The sequence below is a fragment of the Buteo buteo genome, chromosome Z (genome assembly GCF_964188355.1).
Source record: "Buteo buteo chromosome Z, bButBut1.hap1.1, whole genome shotgun sequence".
Lineage (NCBI taxonomy): Eukaryota > Metazoa > Chordata > Aves > Accipitriformes > Accipitridae > Buteo > Buteo buteo.
Genome location: NC_134204.1, coordinates 3,313,015 through 3,337,159, shown reverse-complemented (window position 1 = coordinate 3,337,159; position 24,145 = coordinate 3,313,015). Strand labels below are relative to the sequence as shown.

General features: G+C 38.1%; 1 protein-coding gene across 4 annotated transcripts in view; it reads right to left on the bottom strand.

Moving 5' to 3' along the window:
• Window positions 1-24,145, bottom strand: part of DYM (dymeclin) — a 217,966-nt gene that overhangs the window by 129,703 nt on the left and 64,118 nt on the right. For all 4 annotated transcript variants that reach the window (XM_075019603.1, XM_075019600.1, XM_075019601.1 and 1 more), the window contains exon 9: window positions 2,714-2,896. In XM_075019603.1, the coding sequence (XP_074875704.1) occupies window positions 2,714-2,896 (183 nt within the window). The remainder of the gene's footprint in view (window positions 1-2,713; window positions 2,897-24,145) is intronic.

Here is a 24,145-nt window from a genome sequence, read left to right as displayed (position 1 = left end):
CATTTCATCCAAATCGTTCTTTTTCCGCAAACCCTGAAAGATTTCTCAGATATTATAGATTGCATCACCACAGAAAACGGTGAGAACAGTGTCGTCACGTGTGTGCCCATGGGCGGCAACCGTGAGCCAACGCAAATTTGGCTCTTAAATGAATGCTCCCATAGTTTCTTACCAAACTTTTCCATTCGTCTGGAGAAATCTCTATACTGGTAGGGACTGATCACACAAAGACTCCCTACACCCACTGAGATGTGGATGTCTCGCCTTCCCCTTTCTTTTTTGCCCGTATTCTTAGCAAAGTTTCTAAATAGCTTTCAGCATGGAAGAATGTGGTGGTAGTTCACTTATTTTGAACAACATTTCCACCCTCTTTGGAAGGAAAAAGTGCTTGGAAGACCTGCAGGAGCCCCACAGGAGCCCTGGCTCCCACCGGGTTTCTGGGGGCCCGGCGGAGACGGCGTGCCGGGGAGCCGCTGCTTCTCTTGGCCTGGGCGAGGGGTGACGGCTCCAGCCATTCAGCTGAACTCAGCAGGAGGCACCGGAGCAAACGCTTCTCCTTTCTGCAGGAGTCGGGAGGCACTGCCGCACGCACAGAGGCGAGACGCAGCCCTTGGGCGATGGAAACCCTGCCTCTCCCCAAAATGATGTACCAACAGGCAGAGGAGAGATCAAAACCTGGCTTTTCTGAACTACCGTTTCTGGCCCCCGTGCCCCCTTCAATCACTGATCGTGATTATGGACTGATTGGTTTAAAACCGACCTTCTTCAGGCGAGAATTTCTCTTTACTAGGGAAAATTTGGAAGCAGACAGCAAAACCAGATCAATTCAACATGCTCTATTAAGCAGCAACTTGACGCCACGGTTCATTAGCTGAGGAGCGTCCATTGACTTTCAAGCTTCACTTCTGTGGATGTTTAAACCGTTCCACTTATATTTATAACACTTCACTACCTGTTTTATTAAAGTATATTTAAAACTGGTAAAAAAAGAATCTAAACAGTATTAAAGTAACTTATCAGCAACAGTAGCATATCCCGTATTATTCTAGAAAACATTAAACTGACCAACAGAAAAATTAAACTAAAATAAAAACTCTAGACCATGTAGAATAATGAATACTATCCTGAATTTTATTAGTTTTGTCCCAATTGTTTTATTAGAATATTATATTAGAATTATAGATTATTAGAATTGTAGAATATTATATTAGAATTATCTTTATTAAAGAAAACTATCCTGAATTTTATTGGTTTCATCCCAATTAAATTGCACAAATTACTTCAACAAAAAAGCCAGTTTTCATTTTATAGTCTTATACTATAGATCATGATGACAGTAACCAGCCTTTCTTTTTCATATCATTCTCCTCTCACCAGCCCCTCAGAACATTGACAGGAATCATATTTAAGCTCAGTTTTATGAATGCTGCTAGTGGAAATAAGTCTATGGGAAACAATACATCATTCTATAAACAAACACATCTAGAGAAAACACTGCTCTTCACGCCACTTTTGACATAGAATAAGTTCTTTAAAATTTTATTATGATACATGTATAACAGTTTTCAATGAAATACATTACTAGTTACTGATGACATGAAACAAAGTGGACCAAAATAAAACATTCATAGAAGTTTGCAGGTTAAAAAACAGAATGAAACAAAAACTGTATCAAGAATTTGATCTCAATTGCCTGTAAACAGTATCCAAGAAATCAAAAGGGCACGTTAGGACTAAGAATTCTTCTTATGAGAACAACCCTCCATCCTCATAACCCCAAAAAATTTCCTAGGTAACGGTGAATGAATTTAGAGCTCAGCCTGCTAAAAACTTAATGGTTAAAGGAATATAAAAACTCCCCCCCAAATAAAGTGAATAACTCGGAAATATTGATGTGGCTCCACAGGTTATCGTGCAGCACCTGAGCTGGGCTGAGTAGCTCTGTGCATGCTGTCAGCCTGCATAAAGCCAACAAAAGGTAAAACCCCATGGCTAAAACTTGAAGAGATTTGAGTGTATGAATAAAGTATACATGAAGAGAAGCACACTACCTGCAAGCTGAGCTATCTAGACAGTCCAAGCTGTGTTAAGGCATTACTGCATCCCAAGCAAGACCCTCTGCAGCAGGGCACTGAGTCAGTACAGCATCGCACCTGCAGTTACCTGATAGACAGACTGCAACCAGCCTTCTCAAAAACCAGGCAAGCACTGAAACAACTCTGAAACTTTCTGTACATACAAGTCTCACAAAAGTGTTTACATTAACCAGTTTCTCCTCACATTTGCAGTACAGGAATACAGTTAGCAAATCAATCCAGTTAGCAATTCAATTGCTTATCTTAGCTCTAAGGAACATGACTCCAGCTAAACAGAATTTCCCCAAGTGCTATAAAGTTTTAGAGGACTCCTGCAGACTCTTGGATAACCGACCTACTTATAGGACAGTTTTATTTATATTTTATGCAGTTATGAAGCTTTCTAAAATTTCTCAGGTCTGAAGGATAGAGTATCCTTCTCCCTCTGCCCCTTCCATTAAGTTCCAGCAGCTGAGGAACTCCACCTCAAAACTCCCAGGGGAAAACGTACTGTTACTGCTCTTCCACGGGCTGGCTGGAGGGGAAACAAATTTTGGAAAGAGAACCTCCAAGTAGTCACAGCAACTTAACACTTCATTTTCATCAGTTCACGCTTTGAAGTACGAACAGATACAAACCTTGTGTGTTCTTGAAGGACATAATAGCCTGCCTGTAGGGATTCGGCGTATCTGGAGCATCGGTCAGATTAGCCAAGACCAGCAGAAGCAGCAGACTCTGGTTCGCGAGAGGGGAGCACTGCTCCAGCTGTGGCGTTGCTTTACTCCCCACCCCACCTAGCGTGAAGACTGTCCACAGGCCAGCTAGAGAGAAAAGGCAAAAAAAAAAAAAAAAAAATTATTATGTGTGTTCACGTTCTAATGAACAAAGCTCCTTTAGAGGAAAAGATAGCATCTGACACACAGGTAGAGAGAAGAGGGAAAAACAATTCACCTCCGTGCAATGAGACGAAAGGTCTGGCTACTTGATTTCTCAAAATGAAAATTTCAGGAGTAACACAGCAGTGGGCATGGAGTGATGGGAATTAAAAGATTACTGGAAATTCAAGAAAATTAAGTCATATGAATATATGAAAAGGAAATGAGGAGAGGTGAAACAAAAGCATGTTTGAAGGGAAGAACCTTAAACACAGAGCAGATACCAGCTGAGAGATTCAGCAATCCTGATAATGCTAACATATTAAGGGAGGAAAAGAGCTTGTCTGTTGCCTTTTTAATAAAACCGACTTGGTCCATCATGCAGCATTTTTCTCATGTATTCTACTTTTAATATAGTCAGCATATTTTAGGCAAAACACAGTAACAAAAACTAATACTGCTTAAACTAGAACCTCCATAGTGAGAGTCCTGTAGAGATCATCATCATTGCTCATTATTGTGGGTAGACAACATAATAGCAAATAATAAACTTCTTGGAAAAAAAAAAGACAAGATCAAGAGCAATTTAAATTTAAATTTTAAAGTATTATTAAACTCAGCCTCCTATTTTTGCGTTCCTACAGCAAATGAAATAACTTCAAAAAGCACTCCAGTTGGAAGTACTTACATTCTTTTTTAAGAGATTGTACATAAGATGTAAAGGTATGGAAGTACCAACTGTTTACAATAATTTGAAGTTAAAAATCTAGTTAAAAAGAAATAAAAGTTTGAAGTGACAAATCACTATTGATACTGTTAAAAAACCAGACTGATTCATTCCCCTTGGGCAAGCAAGTTTTTGTTGTCTCACAACTGCCTCAAAGATACACACATAACAAAGCACCAAAACTTCATTCATTTTAGACCTGCAAAAATTTATTAGGTACAAAAATGTAAATAGCTCATCATTCCACACCAACTCTCAATTCTTCGCTCGTGAACTACAACAAGAATGCATGTTAGCATATCCTCCCCTTTACCTAGGTGTATATGTATGTGGTGCATATACAGCTCCAGTATTAAGGCATAAAGTTTAAAGCCACTATAAAGCACCTGAAGGCTGCTCATTAAAACTCTCATTATCATACCGTTTAAACTTTGATGTTTGAGCCTGAAATGCAGAGTCATTTTCATACTTAATCCTTACCGCATTAAAAAAAATTAAGTCCAATACTAAACTACTGCATTTGAAATTCCTGTTCCTAATTACAGCAGCGTTGGTGAACCAAGCTGACCAACTACGTGCCCAAATAGCGATTAAAGGAGACTGGAAGGGAGAAGGAGCAGCAGGGGAGGATTAGAAGACTCCCCTCAGCCATCTCCAGCAGATCCATAAAGCCTTTTTCCTTGCCACTGCTCATGAGACTGCAAGGATAAAACTTGCCCTCCCCATGGCTATGGTGACACACAACAACTTCGGTGTCACTGGGCCTCTACCTTTATCACATCTGGGCTCCTGATACATTCCCAGGTGATAAGAAGCAGCCCCTCCCAATCACATTGGATTATATTTGTCCCCAAATGCCTGTTTAGCAGTTAATTTTTTTGAATGTATCTTGAAATTTTATGGCAGGCACTGAGCATTTCATCAAATTATTCACTTAATCGGTCAAAGTTTTGAATTATACAGCACAAAAATAAGAAATAATCTTAACTTTAAAAAGACCCTAAAGTTCTTATTTCCTTTTTTTATTAATGCCTAAATAAAAAATTAATTGTAGCACAGTTTCTTAAAGAAAACAGAAAAATTAAGGAAGTTTAGTTTTCAATCCTCTAGTCTGCAAGATTCTAGGTGCAAAGAATAAAAAAAAACGGTAAGCCATTTGAATGCAAAACATAACTATAGTATAACCAATTAAAAGAATTTAAAGTACTCTTAGCCCTACAGAATTTCAAGCCAGCCAAAGAGTATTTTTCTGCAAACATAATTATATAGTCAGATTTTGTAATAAACCAACATTCCCTTCATCAACACAATTGCAAGGCAATTACTGCCATGTCAAGGGCAAAAGAACTAACGCCATTCAGTGTTAAGCAGCTTGAGGGAGTTCGTACAATAAAAAGCACTATAATTACAGCCTTCTTAACAAAAATTTCATGTTACATTAATAATCCTTTATCACTGTGTTTTTGATCCACTGTCCTCAAATCACAACGAAGCCGAATAAAAATGCTGACCACAAAGTTAGCTTTTAAACTCACATGAGTTATCCAGATAGGTAACATGCAAAGAAATTATTTCTTAAAAAACGGAAGTAACCATATATTTATCATCATGTGTTAAATGAATTCAAATTCGGCACATTTCCTTTTTTAAAGTTTAGTGTAGTTCTCATTTTTAATTTTCCACCACCCCACCCTTCTGTGGCTGGCATCTGCCATTACTACACCTTTCCTCCATAGTTAGGAAAAGAGGGATATGGCCAAAATACTGGCAAGTAAGTTGAATCTTCCACCAGGGAGAATGAGGTAATTATGTCCAAGAGAAATCTGCACAGTGATATATGACCCAAGTAGCCTCCTGAAGTTCTGGCTCTTGTTGGCAAGTGTATTCCTCCAGAAAAACAACCCCATGCTAACGGGTCCATAATATTCCTTTCAATTCCAAAATGCAAAGTCACATTAGGTGCTAAGTATTGGATGGTGCTCCCAACATACTCAAGTTAAGAGACATTTCTAAGGAAAATATTGTTTCTTATCATTAACAGCAGATTAAAGTGCTGAATAGATAAACGGTTTGGGAGGACAGAGAGACAAGCAGTCAGTGTTTCTAATTGTACTCTGTATGTTCACAATATTTTAGATATCACTTTGCTACACCTGGTTTTACATTTATGTATATTTCAAAATTACTAAGCTATATTTAAGATGTTAACAAGCAAAACAAAAATAATTTATGCCATAATGCCTTAGAAGCTGTCCTCACTATATTTTTTTTTTATATCTGAGGTTACAGTTAACAGAAAACATATGAATATACAGTGATACAGAAAGAGTAGCCAGAATCAGATTTCAGATTCTGCTTCTTCAGAACATCACAGAAAAAACAGAATAAAAGGAAGAAAATCGCAAGTTTAAAATTCCTGTTTAAGCCAACAGGATAGCCATAGGTAGCTCTAATTGTAGTAATGCTGCCTGGCATCATTAAAAGCATGGAATGAAATCTGCCTAGACATTATAACATATAGTGCTTGTATTTCTTTCACAATTAAATTTCACTTTAAATTTCATTTACTCCTATTCTCTTGTCATTTTAGTATATCCCAAGGGAAATGCAAATTACAGAAGTTTTCTTAAAGCTTTCTATATCTCTGGGCAGTGGCAAAGATGAGCCACAACTCTCAAAACTATACGACTGAACTGTGAAAAGGATGAAGGGGGCAGATTGCCTGCAATAGCATCACAACCCAAAGTGCTTTGGAAGCTACAAACTCTGAAAAAGCTCTACATTACCAAATACTACCTTTTGGGTGCTAATTGTAAGTGATAGAGTTAATAATCCATAAGCCTAAAACAGTATCCTCAACTGTGTATGTATTTGGATCACTTGATTCCACCCACAGAATTTACTGTTTTCTGCAAAAATACCTGTAATCTACTTTTAATTGCAATTCTTTAATATAACTTTATTTCTTGATGCAATTCCACATGGAACCACATTCTTCGAATCTTTGTCAATTAGCAAAATATTAAAATTTTGCCGATTATTTCTGGCAAATGCACAGATTCTTTGAGAAGGAACAGACTGCTGTTACCTTTAAAACGAAATGGGCCGATCCATTTTTTCCTTCTCTTCCACAAAACTACCCATCACAACTTTTTCCCTATTCATACAATTCTATGTAAGGCACAGCAAGAAAAGCAGGTCTTGCTTAAGAGCAAGGTATCTTTTTTTTGCAATAGAGAATCTGAGGTCTTCTGTAAGATGGCTAGAAACATTGCCCATAGCCATGAAAACAAACCCGGGATTTTAATCTAGTTTGACAGTCTGTGGAACAACACTTAATGGCAAAATGAAGTTATGACACATTCATCTAAAAAGAACTTTCTTTCACCAGACTGTTATTTAACGTAAACACAGTTCTGCAGAAATCTCAGCCTAACGCTCTGGTCTCCGTTACACAACAAGAAGATACAAATAAGGTTCATGTTTGTACCTACTTGGAGAAGAGTTTAAATGCACTTACTTATAGTTTCACGTGACGAAGCAAAATTTTAAGAGCTTGATTTTAAAGACATTTTAAAACCAAAAGACAGGTAGGAGTGCAGAGGGTACTTTAAAATTTTACTCTTTATAAAGCATTGAAATTTATAGCCAACTGAACTTCTAGCATGCATACCATTATTTCAAGTTAGTGTATCAACAAACTGTGAGCTATAATTGACTTGTGAGCTTTCTTGGGATATTTATTAAACTAGTTGTAATTCTTCCACAAAACCCGTCTTACTTTTCAACCTTCAGTGTAAAGGCTTGGAAGATAAACCCTCTGAGCTCTCTCCCGGGAAAGAGCATTAAATTAATGCAGAGGAAATTGGTGTTACTTATTTCAAAGTATCTTTCTGGGAAAAGGAGATTTTTTTTTTTTTTAATTTAATAGCAGTTGCAAAATGCAATCATATTAATAATTGAACTTCATCAAGTTTTCCTTTGAATGGCCTATCCTTCATTAAGTTTAAACATAGGCATGAAATTTCAATTAATGCTGGCATAGCCTTTTTGAGTATGCTCATTTCTCTCCTCACTGGGCCTTGGTAACAGAGCAGATCCTTTCCTCATTTCCCCCTTACACACAACCCGAGTCCTATCATACCTCATTAGCATCCTGCCAATGAGTTTTATTGCTTTTGAAACTATTTTGCAGAGTGAACCGGACTGAGGTGCACCCCCGGGCTGCTTTTGACATTGAAAAGGAAGTAGTAAGAGTTTTGGTAGACATGAAGATCTTAAAAAGATCTTCTTGATCTCTTCCTGTCATTTTAACATTTCCAAAACGACAGTCCTGCTCCCTTGTTGCAAAAATGGAAAGAACACAAGTAGAAGAGGCCAGAGGAGTAGGCAAAAAAAAGAGTTAAATATCAGAAAGAAAACCCAACCACAAAAAAAACACCAAACAGAACAGATCTAACTTAAGTTTCAGTAATCTGTTCAAATCAAGTCCTAGCTCCACACCCCACTTTCCTATTTATGAAACTTTCAGCATCCAGAAGATTGTTCAATGCTTCAACAACATATAAGACAACAGTAAATATAGATTATGAAGAACTAAAGCAAAAGTGATTTTCATTGCATCTAATTGATACCATCATGTACTTCCTCCACCAAAACCAGCGAATAACATATTATTCAAAAACATTACAATTACTATTTCATTCTTATTACATTCAAGCAGCAGCTTTGGGAACTTGAGGGTTGGGATTTTTTTTTTTTTATTTTTTTTTTATTTAACGCTTATTATGTGTGTCACATTTCTTAAGTCAATTCAATAGTTCTCACATTGTGGTCTGATGAGCACTTTCTGGTGGCCCATGGAGAGCTGGCAGTTCATGTTGTGCTGGCTCTTGTCCTTGTTTCCAGCTGCTACACTGTGTTAGAAGAAAGCTAAAAATACATAAATACTTTCCTACGATTACTTTTCCATGTAAGCAATTTCTCAAGTTGCCACGGGGATGTTATGTGATAATGAATGGGAGAGGAAAAAGCGATCCATGGAATCGTAAGCAGGAGAGGCTGGATCAGTGAGGCAACTGCTATAGCAAGATGCAGTTCACATAATGTCTCAAGTCAAAGTCATTTTACACTTTATAAGCACACCCTTAACATCTCAGATACTTATTTAAGCAACTTAAAATTGTTAATTGTGAGGAGCACCGGGTGTACTTGCTTAAAAGACTATAAAAACAACAGCTACATTAATTTTAGGGAAGTCCCACTGCAAGTTTTTGGAAGATGCATTACAGCAAGAAACTAGCAAAGTGAAGTACAGGAAACACGGCATAATTTTTATGTGGTTAATGAACTTGCATGCGAAGTATTCCATCCTCAAGCAACATTGAACTCATAAGGAGCACAAACACACTGATGCATACACAAACTACAACCTCTGACTGAAAAAGTGAATCCGACTACAATGTAGATTTTTTAGGTAGGGAAATTACAAAACTCAGAAGCATAAAAATGGCCATCCTGAACATTGCAGTAACTTTTTGTTTGCAGTAACTTTTTAATTGCAGTAACTTTTCCAGCTGACACAAGTTCTTATAAATGATAGATTTTTGCAACGTTATATCTGACATGGCAATACAAATGACAAAAGCAACAATTTTTAAATTTTCAGCAATATTTTTCATGCTCTCCATTGTCTGGCATTAGACTGACAGACTTAACCCAAGCTAGCTTGAGACATAGAAGGAAAGAATTTTTAAAAGCAACTATAAATGAAGAGTTTGAGCAACACAAAGTCTAGCAAAATAAATACACATTTTAAATACTGGTAGGCTAGCTGGTTTCCAAGTCATCAGCAAGCTGCAGCAAGAATTCACACGTGGGAGAGCCTAAATTTAAAAGCTTGTGTGCAGTGCTGTAAGCATTTTGAGCCAACAGCTATGTACCAGTCCATCTTGACTCTACTTACTGTTTGGAATATAGGAACAATAAAGGATGTATATCAGGGTAAACGCGTGATCAGTTGAAAGAGCATATCCAGGCTTAAAATCCTATCAGGCTACCACTTAGTCCTTGGTGCAAAGTGCTGCGCAAGGTCAAAGTCACACATCTCGACAATTTACACAGTGGATTGCCATGGGCTTTATTTCAGGTGATTTATTATATTTCAGGTACTTTATTGTTGTTATTATTATTATACTTTATTTTCAGTATTTAATTCCTAAATACTACAGAAAAGTGACTGCAATGTTATAGAAAGATTAACAGCATGTTTTAGATAACTACTTTAAATTTAAAAAAATAATTGTAGAAGACGTTTTAAAAACAAGTTATTTTCTTTTCATCAAATCAGTGCAACAGAACCACTAAGACTCTCTCATTGAAATATATGACCGAGTAAGACATATTTGTTTGTGGGTTTTCACACCTAATAAGACTATTCTAAAGGAGACAAGTATTTCATCCTACTTGCCAAGAATAGCAGAAGGTAATCATTTCTGTGAAGCCAAGCACTGCAACACAAATTCTGCTGCCTGCCCCACTCCTGATCACAGTCTCTCCATGAATAGCCCAGAACACGTGTGTGTATCTGTATTTTTTAAATATACCGCAGGCACCTGATTTTTGTCTGTCCCCATTGCTCCCGGCAATGCTGCAGCAGTACAGGAAAGCTGCAGGGAACGGTTGAGCTATAGGAGCCACCGGAAAAAAGACAGCCCAGCAAAACTCCAAATAAACTCTCTGAAAGCCACAGCACTGAGAAGCACCAACGTGTCCGAGGAGGCCGGGGCCGTGATGTCATTAACACATTCTGGAAGCAGTTTTTCAGGAAATGAATCATGGAAGCAAGTGAAATGTGAAGACGTATTAGGTAACTGTGTTCATCCCCTACCCATGCAACAGTGTTCCCTCCAGTACATTTTGTTATTCTATCCAGCCTAATTTTAAGGGACTAGTAATGGAGCTTGAACCACATCCTTTGGGAAGAGTGTTCCATAATCTAATAAACCTCAATGTTAAGATTTTTTTTTCCTAATATTCAGCTTAAGCATTACTTTGTTCAACTTCATCTACTTATTCCTATAAGTGGTTCTATGTAATACCATAAAACATTTCTTCCCCAGTTCAGTGTTTACAGCCTTTAAATAAAAGGCACAGTCATGTCTCCTTTGTTGCCTAGCCAAATTATATACACAGATTTTTCTTTCCTTTCTTTGAAAGTCTTTTCCACTTTGCTTCCTGCGATTAATCCCAGCTCCAACACTTTGCACAACCTCTCAAACGTCACCACACTGAAAAAAGATTACAAATATTAAATCTCTGCAGTTTAGTATAACAAGCATATTCCTCAATTCACTGAAAAAATCGTGTTTATTTCATTTGAAACTATTTATCCTCTTTTTTTATCACTAGATCTCAGGAGTTCTTACTGTGACATCTAAAACGATGTAGGCTTTTTTTTCAGGGCAGGAGGCCCATCTATGCCACTAGATTGCCAAACTCTTTTTTTTGTTGTTGTTTTGAACTTCAAAATAAGGAGAAGACCACCTTCTCCCAAGAGCTTGAAGCTCAGTTGCAGACCTCCATTCCCATCAAAGCTTTTGACACCACTGCTGTATCAGAAATGCATAAAGACACCCCCCAAAAATTATTTCCTCTGAAAAACTACAGAAACATTTAAAAACTAAGTCAACACCTTTAAACTGTCTCAATTAAGTTATACATTTAACATTTCCAGATGGGGTCTGCTTCTCTCACTTGCATACAGATGCTGAAGAACGGGATAGCTTTGTTAGCTGGAAAGCTCTGAAGACATTTGTGATACCTGTAACATGAATCTGAGCAGTAGACATACCTGGTGACAGACACCTTGAAGAATTAAGTAAAGCAAATTACATACCACATTCCTGAATCAAAAGGCTATAAAATTGCCAAATAAAGCTGGAAATAACTCTTAATAAACCATTAATTCACTTCAAGAAATATGTTCAGAAAAACTATAGAAAGGGAACATCTTAAACAAGGAAGGAAATCCTCACATTTTTATTAGCTCCAGTCCTGGCCCGTTGCTGGAAACACTTATTTCAATTCCTCTGGACACAGGCAATACAATTTCTGAGATGGAACAATATTTCTGCTGTGCATTTGAAGACTGTCCAGTATAACTGAAGCTGCAAATGTGACCACAGTATAAAAAGAAAGGTTTTATGGTATTATATAAGAACAGAATACCACTGGATTATGACTATTTCAAACCTGGGAAACTAAGTGCAAGCTAGGAAAGAGGAGGGTGAGAGACAGGAAAACGTACAAGAAATGTGGGAAAAACTGCAAATCCACCCAGTGTTGGATTCAATTTTACAACAACTGTCTGACTCAAGCAACTATCAGCCTTGGAACAGCAAACCTCAAGCCAACAACAAACTCACATAGCAAGACATTAAAAAGCAGTTGTTGGGTTTGGGGGGCTTTTTTGGGCTGGGGGTTTTCTGGTGGGTTTTTTGGTGGGCGAGGGTGGGGGTGGTGATGGTTGGTTTTTAGTCTTCTTTTTTGTTGGTTTTTTTTTCTTTCTGGGGAGGGGGTTAAATAGAAAACCCCTCTGGCTTTTGCCCAGGGCACTGTTCTGGTACTTTATTGTTGTGATCAGAATGGGAGGGAGCACGGCAAGTGTGTATAATCCCACTGACAGTGGGATTTTCAGTAACATTTTTTGTCAACGTAATCAGACAAAATTGGGGACGGAAACAAACATGGAAACCTGTTCAAAAAATATCTTGGTAAACTGAGAGCAAAATTTATTTGCAGCACTGATTTTGACAACAAAATGATCATACTAGTCCACTGAAGGAAAACACAACCAGGACCGAACTGAGGGCTCAAAAAAAACAGATTAAGAGGATGGAAAAGACAGAGAAGTTTTAAAAGTTCAGTAGAAAGGAAGAAATAATTTTTCAGAGTATAAGCTTGCAGAATGATGCAGGCTGGAAGGGACCTCAGGAGGTCTTTGGCCCAACCTCCTGCTCCAAGCAGGGGCAGCTATGGGGTCACACCAGGGTGCTCAAGGCTTCATCCAGCTGAGTCTTGGAAATTTCCAAGGATGGAGATGGCACAACCTCCCTGGGCAGCCTGCTCCACTGCTCAACCATCCTCATGGTCCTCACGCATAAATATTTCCATAGGATTCCAGAATCTCTTATTTTCTTTGCAAACTAAGTCTTCATTTATAAAAAGAAAAAAAATTCCCTTTCTAATCTTACATGTTTAACACAGGATTAAGGGAGAAGGAAGACAAGCAACAAAAAAGTTTCCACAAGTACAAAATAAATTTTTCAAGAAGAAAAATTATATGCAGTGACACTGATATCTGATCTTACAATTTCACATTCATTCCTCCCTCTACCCTCAAGAGATTTAAAATCAGGTGCACAGGATTGTTGGGGAAATGATTTTAAGATGCACACACGCTCAAAGAGGAAGTATTTTGAATGAATTAAAGAACACATTTAAACCTAGTGCTGGCACATGCAAACATTTAAAACAAACAAAATACTAGCTCTACTTACCAATATCAAAGTTACTTTTACTAATACAAAACCAGCAAGTCAGACACTTGTCAGCTGTATTTGCCAGTCATTATTTCTTTTGCAATGAAGTCGCTAGGTACTTCTCAGCAATCTGAGCTACACCTACCTCTGCGCAAGGCATTGTAACACGCATATAGGGAAAGAATGCATCTCTTTTAAGGGTTTATAATAGAGCATAGAAGGACAAATATAAACCTGAAAGAAAAGCATGGAGTACAAATCAGATGAAGAAGGTAATTACATTTAGTATACTATATAAAAGTTAAGAATGATTAAGGAATGTATAGTGTAATCCATCAAGGTGAATTTATCATACTGGGCTAGCTATAAACAGCTTGAATATTTTGACAAAGACAGTAGTCAGAGTAATGTGTGATTCTTCTTGGAAAAAAATCTACCACAATCACACTCAAGCTACCCCAGACAATAATGCTTACGCAGCCATGTCGACGGTGGGCAGAGACACGATTTACTAGGAGAAGTGATCAGTGTTGTAAGTTTGGAGATGGCGTAATGGTAAGACAGTATTCTGAATTTAACAAAACTCTGGAAGATTAAAAGTGAGAAGTCTTTCAAGGGTCGTGTCTCCAAAGGTGCTCCATATACCACATGCAGACATTTCCAGGAGAAACTATCTCCCATTTCAGCACTGCAGAAGAGGTTTTAGATCTTCAAGTAATGATCTTGGTAGAACATAGTGTATGAACCATAAGAACAACTGGAGCTGCTGACTGCCAAACATTTCTGGAAGTCTGATTGCTATTTACTGGAGAGTTGCAGCCAAAAGTTTTTAAATAGCTACTAGCATACTGCAGAATACTCTCTGGATTTATCCCGATAACCTTGTCCTCAAATTATTTTTGGTTTACTGTGCACTCAGAGAATTGCAAGTATTTGTTATCACAAATTTATGCACACCTTGATTAACCTCCATTTCAGAGAGAGGGAAGAGAAACCTTTGAAACCCCACTTAACAGAACAGGGCTTCCAGCATGAATTCCTCTCCATAGCAAAAAGGCCAAATATTACTTTAATGGTTTTTTATGTAGATAGATACATTTGGGGGTTTATATATGTATTTTATGTAATTGTAACATTTATTTATATAAATTATCAAATAACATCTATTTATATAAATTATCAAATATATTATATCAGCTATAAATATGTAAATAAGGTAGAATCATGAGGTACTCATCATTTATAAATACACATTTGTAACGCATTAAGTGCAAATTTTCTCCAAGTACAAGGGCTTCTCCTACGGACAATTTGCTGCTATTCCATGCAAACAGGCTCTGCTGCACTTCAAACACTATGTAAGACCTAACTTAGAAATGTGGTGTTCAGTTACTGAAAACAAGCGGTAATGAAAGTTTGCAACACTTTCTCATTCTTCTCCTACTGCAAGGTCAATCTGTTCCAATCATGAACCGCAAGATACACAAGTGACACCTTGGTTGACAATTTCAGGCAACTGCAAAAATCATGGTTGTCCATGCTGTGCCTCAGTTCCCTTTTCTTGCATATGCAGATGATACCAAAACACTAACTCACAGGAATCCCTATTTCTATGCCTTAGATTATCCTACCATAAAGGCACTCAAATTTTCCTTTTTACCACCCATTTTTATTTCTTGGATTCCAGTATTATTTTTAAATAGTGCTAATCAGGGTACCTATACTAATGCTTTTGAAGCAGTACCCTCAGAAGAACTTTATCCCTGCACAGAGGGGGAAGGGGAAAGAAGAAATTCCAACTGCTATTGACAGAAGCGACCTGTAATGTTGCTAGACAGATCAAAGCATCCAACAATTGACTTTTCCAGGGCAATTAGAATTTTGTATCACTTAGCAAGTTTAACACACTGCTTCTGTTGACTTCTTGTGACTACAGGCACTCAATTCAAAATTAACCTGTTTCCAAAGTGAGACATGAGAACACGAGGCACATGAGCAAGTGGCTCCTGGGAAAGATCTCCCTCTAACATGATCTGTCTAATGTCGTAAAAAAAAAAAAACCAAACCAAAAAAACCACAAAGAGGCAAGGGACAACTGTTTCTGGACTCAGTTGCCTAAAACACAAGATAATTTTCATCTTTCTGTTCCCTTACTTGTTGAACGGCTCAGTTTCCATGGCAAGTAACACAACAAGACATATCCCAATTCCATGACAAGACATATGCCTTGTTGAAGGACTTCAGAGCTCATTCTTGCCACCACTCGAGGGGCCAAATCCAGACTTATGTTCAAGCCCAGTATTCAGGAAACCACAAGGGTCAGCTTTACCATGGCAAAACTCAGCATCTCTCTATCTGTGTTTAACAAGGCAAGAACTAAGCAATCGCAATGGAGCAGGATAATGCAAGGGGTGAATTCACTGCCTGAATCACAACCGGACTGATTAGCAGACCTGCTGGACCTGGCTCTGCAAGGATGCACCTCTCCTCCTGGTCCCAGTTTTCATTATTCCCTCCAACCCATCATTGAATTACATCTTGACAGATAAATCTCAGCATCTTCCCCAGCCTCTTCATGCCCTTCCTTCTACTGAAATAAATGCCTGCTTGCTGCTTTCACCAGCCTGCTGCACGTATGCCAGATACTAAGATCCCAATCTCCTGTTTCTTGCCCCAAACAAAACTAAGCAGGAATACCTAACAGAGCAAAGTCATCACAGATATGCTGCTTCCCTGCTAGGCCTAAGTTTCACTCCTCCAAACTTGGGAAGCACCTGAGCACTAGTACCTGCAGCAGTTCCAACCTGCTTCTCCACCAGAGCCTTCAGGAGAGCATTTAAAAGCAACTAAATAACACTCCAAATATAAGTACAGTTGGAAACCTCAGTGCTCTGGCTGCCACCCTTATTTCTGAGAAGATTTGCTCATGCTCCTTGGACCCCACCACCTCTCCTTGATGCACACATGCAATGGGCATGTTGGTTTTTAATCCACCTCAGCCTGTCCCTATTTTTGCTCTAAGCTATAATATTTTGTAATGCAGTGAGATAACTTCCTCCTCTACACTACCTGCTCTACCAAGGAAGAGAAGGTCCCCGAGTGTTAATTCTCTTCCTTGAAACCTGGTCCACCAGCAACTGGATGAAGCAACTGCGGGGAAAGCCCCCCTCCGCATCCTGGAACAGGCTCTCAGACTTCACGAGGGGTGCTGCATCCCAAAGCCCCACTGGCATGACACTCTGTGGAACACACTTCATGAAAACTCAACATTCGGACAATTTTGCTGCCAGTTTTTCAACAAGTTTCTGCTCAACATATGCAAACAGCAAGTTTCAGGACCTTGTAACTTGGCCAGATTTAGTAAACTTTAAGGATTGCAAATGGCACATCTTTGTTCACTGTTTCACTCCCCTAAGCCCCCCTTCCCAAATCTCAAGAGCCTGTTCCAAGGCATGAAGGCTCTAAAACTCCTCAATAAAACAGATGTAAGAATTCAGCATTGGTTAAGTAACATTTTTCCTTAACCTCATTCTCAGAAACAGAAGAACTGTTTTCAATTAAAGCAGTACCACAAAAAAAAAAAAAAAAAAAAATCAGCCTAAGGAAGATACTCAGGATGAAAAGTTTCATCACGAACTGAAGTTTGAAAAAAATTATGACCAACTGAAAGTTGGATTTTACTACAGAAAGTGCTGTATAAGCTTATCTACAGGCATCAATACCAGCTCCAGCCACATCAACATTATTAAAATGGTACTTTTAATGATAAAGCATTGAGAAAAATGGCAGGCCTGAAGAATGAAGTCCTATCCCTAGAACAAGCGTACCACAGGCAAACCAGGGCAAAATTTTTCATTACCTTGACTAGCAGAAAATGCCGCCTCAGCTGAAAGAATCCGGTCTCCCTGCTCACTCTTCAGAGCAGGACATAAATTACTGCCAATGTTGATGAGCTGTTTTATGTTAGCACCTGCCCTTTGGCTTCGGTCTCTGAACTGAAATCAGCTCCAGAGGCATCAGATAGTAACAAGTTTTTGTCACCAGACACCACGGTTGGATTCAAACCAACAAAATGGAGCTGCAATACACGATATCCTATCTGAAGTCCCCTTATGCATCTAATACCTATTAAGTTGCTTGTCTTTTGGGTAGATGGCCAGCATGGAGGGAATGGTGTTGGAAAAGGTTTTGGTGTGTCAAATGTGCTGACTACAAAAATACAACACTATGGGGAGAGAAAAAGGCTGACTAAGTATTACTAACTCTGCCTGTATATACACACTTTTTTATAAAGAGATATTTTTTCCAACAAAAATTGATAGTTAACATTGAAATTATATAGAAACATGTGCTAACACTCGTCAACTTTACTATTAAAGACTAAAATTACATATAACGTATTAAGAAAATTTTGGTTCCAAATACTGATTTGCCAGTTGTTATTAACCTACCTTATGGCATGAATTACATAAAGATTTGCATTTATCCCAATATGAGAAGTTACATTTAGAGGCACTTTATTTTGTCTCTAGCATGCGTGTTCAGTTCCAAAATGTTTCATCTTCAGTACCCAAAAATGTTTTACCACAGGGCAAGGGATTCCTTTAGGCTCTTCCTGTTCATAAGGATTTTGCAATAGTGCCAAGCCATAAAGAGTAAAGCGTTTGCTCTCTGGGAAGACAGTTAGGAAATACAGAGAACTACCCATGACTGCGTTCTCTGCTGTCACCCACAAAAGGTCTAAGCCCATGACTGAGAAAGAGAAGTTAATACAGCTTCTTAATATAACCTACAATGTAATTCTCATTCTACACAAGAATAACCCAAGTGTTAAAAATGCCAATTTGAGCAGCAGGACTGCCCTCAAGGGTGACAGCCAGCACAACTGCCTCCAGGGCTACTATGCTCGCTTTTGAAAAGTCTCTCAGATTTTCATGGAACAAACTCTTCTGCTGAAACTATTTAGCAAGCCCTAGCTAACCAAGCAAGCCCTATGCTGTATACAAGCTTTGTAGGCCTTCAGCATCAGCAGCTGCCACTTCTGCAGAGTAATCCTCTTTAGGCTACCTGCTTTTAAGTAGTTAATTGGAATATCGTAATATTTTTTTGTGAAAATATTTCCACTATCCCCAACATTGACTCAAGACTTGCACGACCATTACTCAGCTAACTTTATGCAAAAATCACAAATGCTGCCAAAGCTGTTTGGTACATACGCTGTCTCGCAAGCCACAGCACAAGACGCCTGCCCGGACACCCAGCTGAGCTCCCCTTCTCGCTGTTCTCCTACTCGTCCACTCTCTTACCTCCCATCGTCACCCTTAGTGAGGTTGGTTGATGATACCGTTGCTCTGAACAGACAATTTCAGGCTCCACGAACTTAAATACTTGTATACTAAAATATTCAATGGTATTTGTATCTATCAAAATTACAGTTGATCTGATAGTGTTTCACATTAGTTACTCTACTATGCGGGTTCTTCAGGAATACTGATGACACGCTTCCTCAGAAGGGGAAAAATGGATATCGATTGCCTATGTCCTAAAGTCCACTTAGCAAAATAAAGAATTATAATTAGCAAGACCAGACAAGAGAGAGACATGTATATGCTGTATATACGTTTTACAAAATCATCTGAAATTGTTAGTTAAGTGTGAATCTTACACAAGTTATCACATGCAAACAGCATGTTTTATTAACCTTGAAGCAAGGCCTAGCTGTTAAATCATGAGGATAAAGATCAGGACACTGGAATTTTGTTCCTAGTTCTAATGTCAACTCATTGTACAATTTTAGTCAAGCTGCAAGCATGTTATTTCCTCTATTTCCCCTATTTGTAAAAATGAGAATTTTCTACTTAATAAAGGCATTTACCTCTTGATGCCCTTGGCCTGAATGTGTCCTCTTTGGTCTGGTTAAGGCACTGGACAATATCCATTTATCTCCCCCAAGATCCCAGCTTAGCAAGGTACTTGAGCACAAGAACAATTTCACTGGTTTTACCAAAACTACTCTCATAATTACAGTTTCCCATGGAGGTAAGGAGTGAAATAATATTTCTGGAAACAATCCTTAGCTTTGCAAGCGATTCCTGAATCTGGACCAAAGAACAATTATCAATGAGTAGTAAACTACCCAGCTTCCCGATTACTGCTTCGGGAAATAAAAACAATGCCGGGCTGGTGCAAGTCAGGGACAGGACCGACGGCTGCAGCAAGAAATCCCAAGCTAATGTCCTAATCACCTAAGACATCTCTGACTCATTGAAGAGAGTCAGAATAGATTATATATACATTGGAATAGATTATATAACACATTTGTGTGTGTGTGTACGCACATGTATATATACCTATAATTATATAAATATGCAGGTACCATGTATAAATATATAGGAAGACAGATCTTCTATTGACAGACATTCTGAAAATGCCACTTGCTGAGAAAAGCAGTTCCATAAATATAAACTATTGAGGTTCAATTCAGACATCAGCGGTGAGTTACATGGATAAACCTGAAGCCAAAATTAAAATTATGCAAGCCAAAACACTTTTTTTCTAACTATATTTTTATATTATCTACATTCTACATAGCTACATTTATTTTAATATATTTACATGTATTTTGATCTTTATATAACATGATCTTTAGAGTTATATAACAAATCATTCCAATATAAAACTTAAACCTATTTTTATTTCTACTAGGTATTTTGACATCTACTAGCTATATATAATTGTATATATACACATTGAATATAAATATATATAGTATGCAAGGTCATATATATTTTTATATTATAAAAATGTATTTATCTTTGCATTTTTTAAATACAGTTACTATATTTTATTTATATTATTTAGTTTTCCTATTACATAAATACATATACACACACACACAAAACTTCTGGGTATCAAACACCTGTCAACTGCTGTGCTGCCTAAAAACATTCCCCATTCTTGGCAGAATTAATTTGACCCAGATTTTCCTTCCAGCTGAGAGTAAACTCTGCTGAAACCTCCCATAATTCTACTTTCTCTCCTATTTCAGACAAGGAAAACCTTTGCCCAAGGTCATGATCTGATTTTCTTCCTAAAAACCGAAACCCTCACCAACCTACACATAGGTATTTCCACAAGCATTCTTAATTGAAGTCCATTAACTATAAAATGTTCAGAGGATTCTTCCAGTTTCCAAGTATCTTATCAAAGTGGAATTAATTTTGCTAGTTAGCAAGTTCAGCATTGACATTGCATTTACCCAAAAGATTAAGAAACAGGTAAGAAAACAGGCTCAGCTTACAAATTGCTCATAGACAGCAGTAAGACAACGTCACTGCATTAAGGGCTCAGAGAAGATGCATACCAGATATTAGAGACCCCGAACAAAACAAAAAAGCACCAACACTCAACTGCAAAGGAAGGAGACTATTAATGTAAAAAGATTAAGTCCTTTCCAAATCAGGAAAGAAAAAAGGTACATAAGCTTTGGCAAGTTCAATGCTAAACCATATTGAGTCAAGCCAAAAATAACTTAGCAACAGATTGCTAAAGGTATAAAAATTAACAGTAAAAGCTTTTTCAAATAATCTGAAGTAGACAGCTCCTCAGAGAGGCCAAAAAGCAACGGAGGTGTTAAGGGAGCACTCCCAGAAGGCCAGGCTCTAGCAGATGAGCTAAATGAAGTATGTTGGGTGCATTTTCCAACACACTCTGGATACACTATCAGCAGCTCTGACACAAGACCAGCGGAAGGCGCAGTTGCTGTGGTGTCCCGCTCAGCCTCTTCGGCAACAGGTCTTCTTCAATCAGATTAAGGCTCAACAAGAGGCCGCCTTTGGAGGAAGTCTTCAAATAAAGGGTCAGGAGAAGATTTAGGAAAAAAATCAGAATAGCCACAAATCATCAAGACCAGAGTGCTCACCTGGTAGTGCTAAAGTAACTCTACTATAAAACCCTCAAACAGAATGAGTCTGTTAATAGAGAAGCATAAGCTGGTAACTGCAACATCAATCTGTGAAGAGCTTCTTTGGATGCAGGACACGACATCTCCGTACCATCACTGTAGGCGATGTATAAGCAGAGCAGTGACTACAAGCAGGAGACACAGGAATAAATTATGATTTTTGGAGAAGATTCAAATTGGGTTCTTACATAGGTAAGTCATACCTATTAAAAAAGTTGTACTAACCCTTCTCATTTGCTTAACATTTATCCATATATCTACCTTGCTGACCTTTCAAAACTTTTTGAAGGAGTCAACAAACAGGAATAAGAGCCATCTAGCTGATACAAGAGCGCATGTCAACATATAGCCTCCACCAAGACAGCAGCCCTTTCCCTTTGCACATTTCTTCCACATTTTCTGTACCCTTCTAGAAAAAAAAAAAACAAACAACAAAACAAAACCAAAACAACAAAAAAACAAACAAAAAAAAAACCACAAAAAAAAAACCCAAAACAACAACCCACCAGTATTTGTGTAGCCACACAGGAAAATTAATTTCTTTAGCCAAGTTGAGGGGAAGGACAATAGCTAGGTCAATTCTCTGCGACAGCTCACCATGTGGCCACACAAATGCAAATATAAGCAAAAAACGGAGAGGCAGAAATACACAGGCAAAAGCAGTAGCATGTGGTCTGTGCTTCGTTCAACAGTAGCTCATATGTCTATTGGATTGAAAGTGAATGCGGAATTGCACCCATTACAACTGGATTTCTAGGAGATTTGTCTTTTTCAAAAAACCCCCCCAAACTTCTGAAAGAATAAGAAAAGCATTCATAAGACTTAACAGGGACTAAATAAAGAAATAAATGGTCAGTTTGCATAACGAAGGAAGATTGACTGTAGATTACCATACAGCTAACTGGGGTACCAACACCTCTGATTTTTCACACATATCTTGGAAACCAAAGCACTCGGGGGTTACAATCTGAAGACACAAAAATCTAATGCAGATCATCAAATCTAAAGAGACTAAGAGTCACAGAATAATCTCCTGATGGAATGCCAGCTAACTACTAGGGTGATAAATGCAAGGGAGGACATACATACACATGACGGGGTAAGAAATCCAAGCTACATGTCATAGAAAATTCTAAATTAACTACTTCCATTCAAGAAAGAAATCTCAGAATCATTATGCATAGTCCCCAGAAAGTGTCAGCTCAAACCTTACAGTCATCCAAAAGGCAAACTGATCAATGTTCAGATCTCAAGTACAACCATCCTTACCCCCATGCCTCTTTGATTTGAGACTAGTCAAAGTAAAAACACTGGAAGACGTTTAGATGTTCTGACAGTGGGAGACAGAAACCTAACTGAAAGTGCTGCATGGGGGAAAAAACCACCACCCCCTTTAAGCCAGTGTCTCACCTACATAGCAGTCCATCCACCTAGACCATAATACCGCACTCAAAGATGCTATGGGAGACTATCAAAAGCCTTAGGAAAGCCAGGTAGACAACTTCAACCACTCTTCCCTCATCCACAAGCTTTGTCATTTTACTATTGCAAAGGCAATGCAGTTGGCCAAGCACAATTTACTTTTGCTCCAGCCATTCGACTGCTGTAGCTAAACCAGCCCCATTTCTACAGCTGGCTAGCACTGCTGCAATAGCATGCCAGACAAAAATTTAGAACTATATAATTTCACTTTTAAGACATGTGGCATTTTTAGATTGTCCCACAAGACTCAATATCCACGTCAAGTGTCGATTCTCATTATTTATCTGTTTCTGGACTACTGAAATTCAGCTGTATAACTAAAGAGATGCAAATCTTTACTTTTTACTGTTCATATTAATTTCACACCTAGGAATCCTCACCGTAGATGTAATTACAGCTAAGCCAAGCTTCTCTTGCTTGAGTTTATACATTTAAGAAAAGCATAAGCAGCTATAGAGACACCTGCCTCCACAATAAGGAATGCCCTGACGTAGTTATTGCAGTAAAAGCCTCGGTTCTAACTCAAATACCTAAAATCACGACAAAGTTGTGTAAACATGCCTTACATACTTGAGCAGAGCCTATGGACCTCATTAACTACTTTATAATCACCATTTGGTACAAGCCCAAAAGAGAAAAACAAAACACGGTCGTGCTTAATTAATATCCCAAACACAGCATTAATTTTTTTGAGGAAAATGTGAATTAAAGGACTCCAAAATACATTCAGAACAAATTTTAAAAAGAAAATGTACAATATATCAACTATTATATCCCAAGCTCTTATTACCTCCCACACTTCTCACACAGACATAAGAGTTTAATGATAAGACACCCACATGCATGCATGATTATAATTTATGGATAGTGGACCACATTCAATTCTAGTTAAAAGCATTTGGCATTCTAGCAGATTATAAATCCCTTCCTACGCTTGAGAAAGGATACAATGACGATTTCCATAACGGACACCACACTTCATAAGGAATTATGTCTAGCACGACACCCACACTAACCAGACAGAACTATAAATTTTAATTTATACAGTCATTATTTCTTTTCAAAGTCTGCCTCCTAAGGAGGATAAAGTGACAAGGAAAATGTCAGTTCTACACAACAAAGGGATTAATTTGTACATAAGGTGCAATAATTACAAGTATTTCAGGTTTCCATCTTTAGTAGTTGCCTTGTGCTTGTTTCAAGTATGTGCCAAACCACAGTGAAAATTTAATTTAAAATTAATTAACTGGAGAGCTCTAAATATGTGCCGAAGCAAACTTTTACACAGTTTATATGCTTTACGAATTGACTACTGCAATTTGCAAATATGCCAGCTGTTGACGTACCAATAAGATGCTGAAATGACTTAAAAAATGACTGCAAATATCAGAGCATGCCATGAGTTTTAAGAGACTGGTGGTGGTTGTGGTGGGGAGAGAGAGTGCAAAACACAGAGGGGAAAAAAAGATGCTATTAAAAAG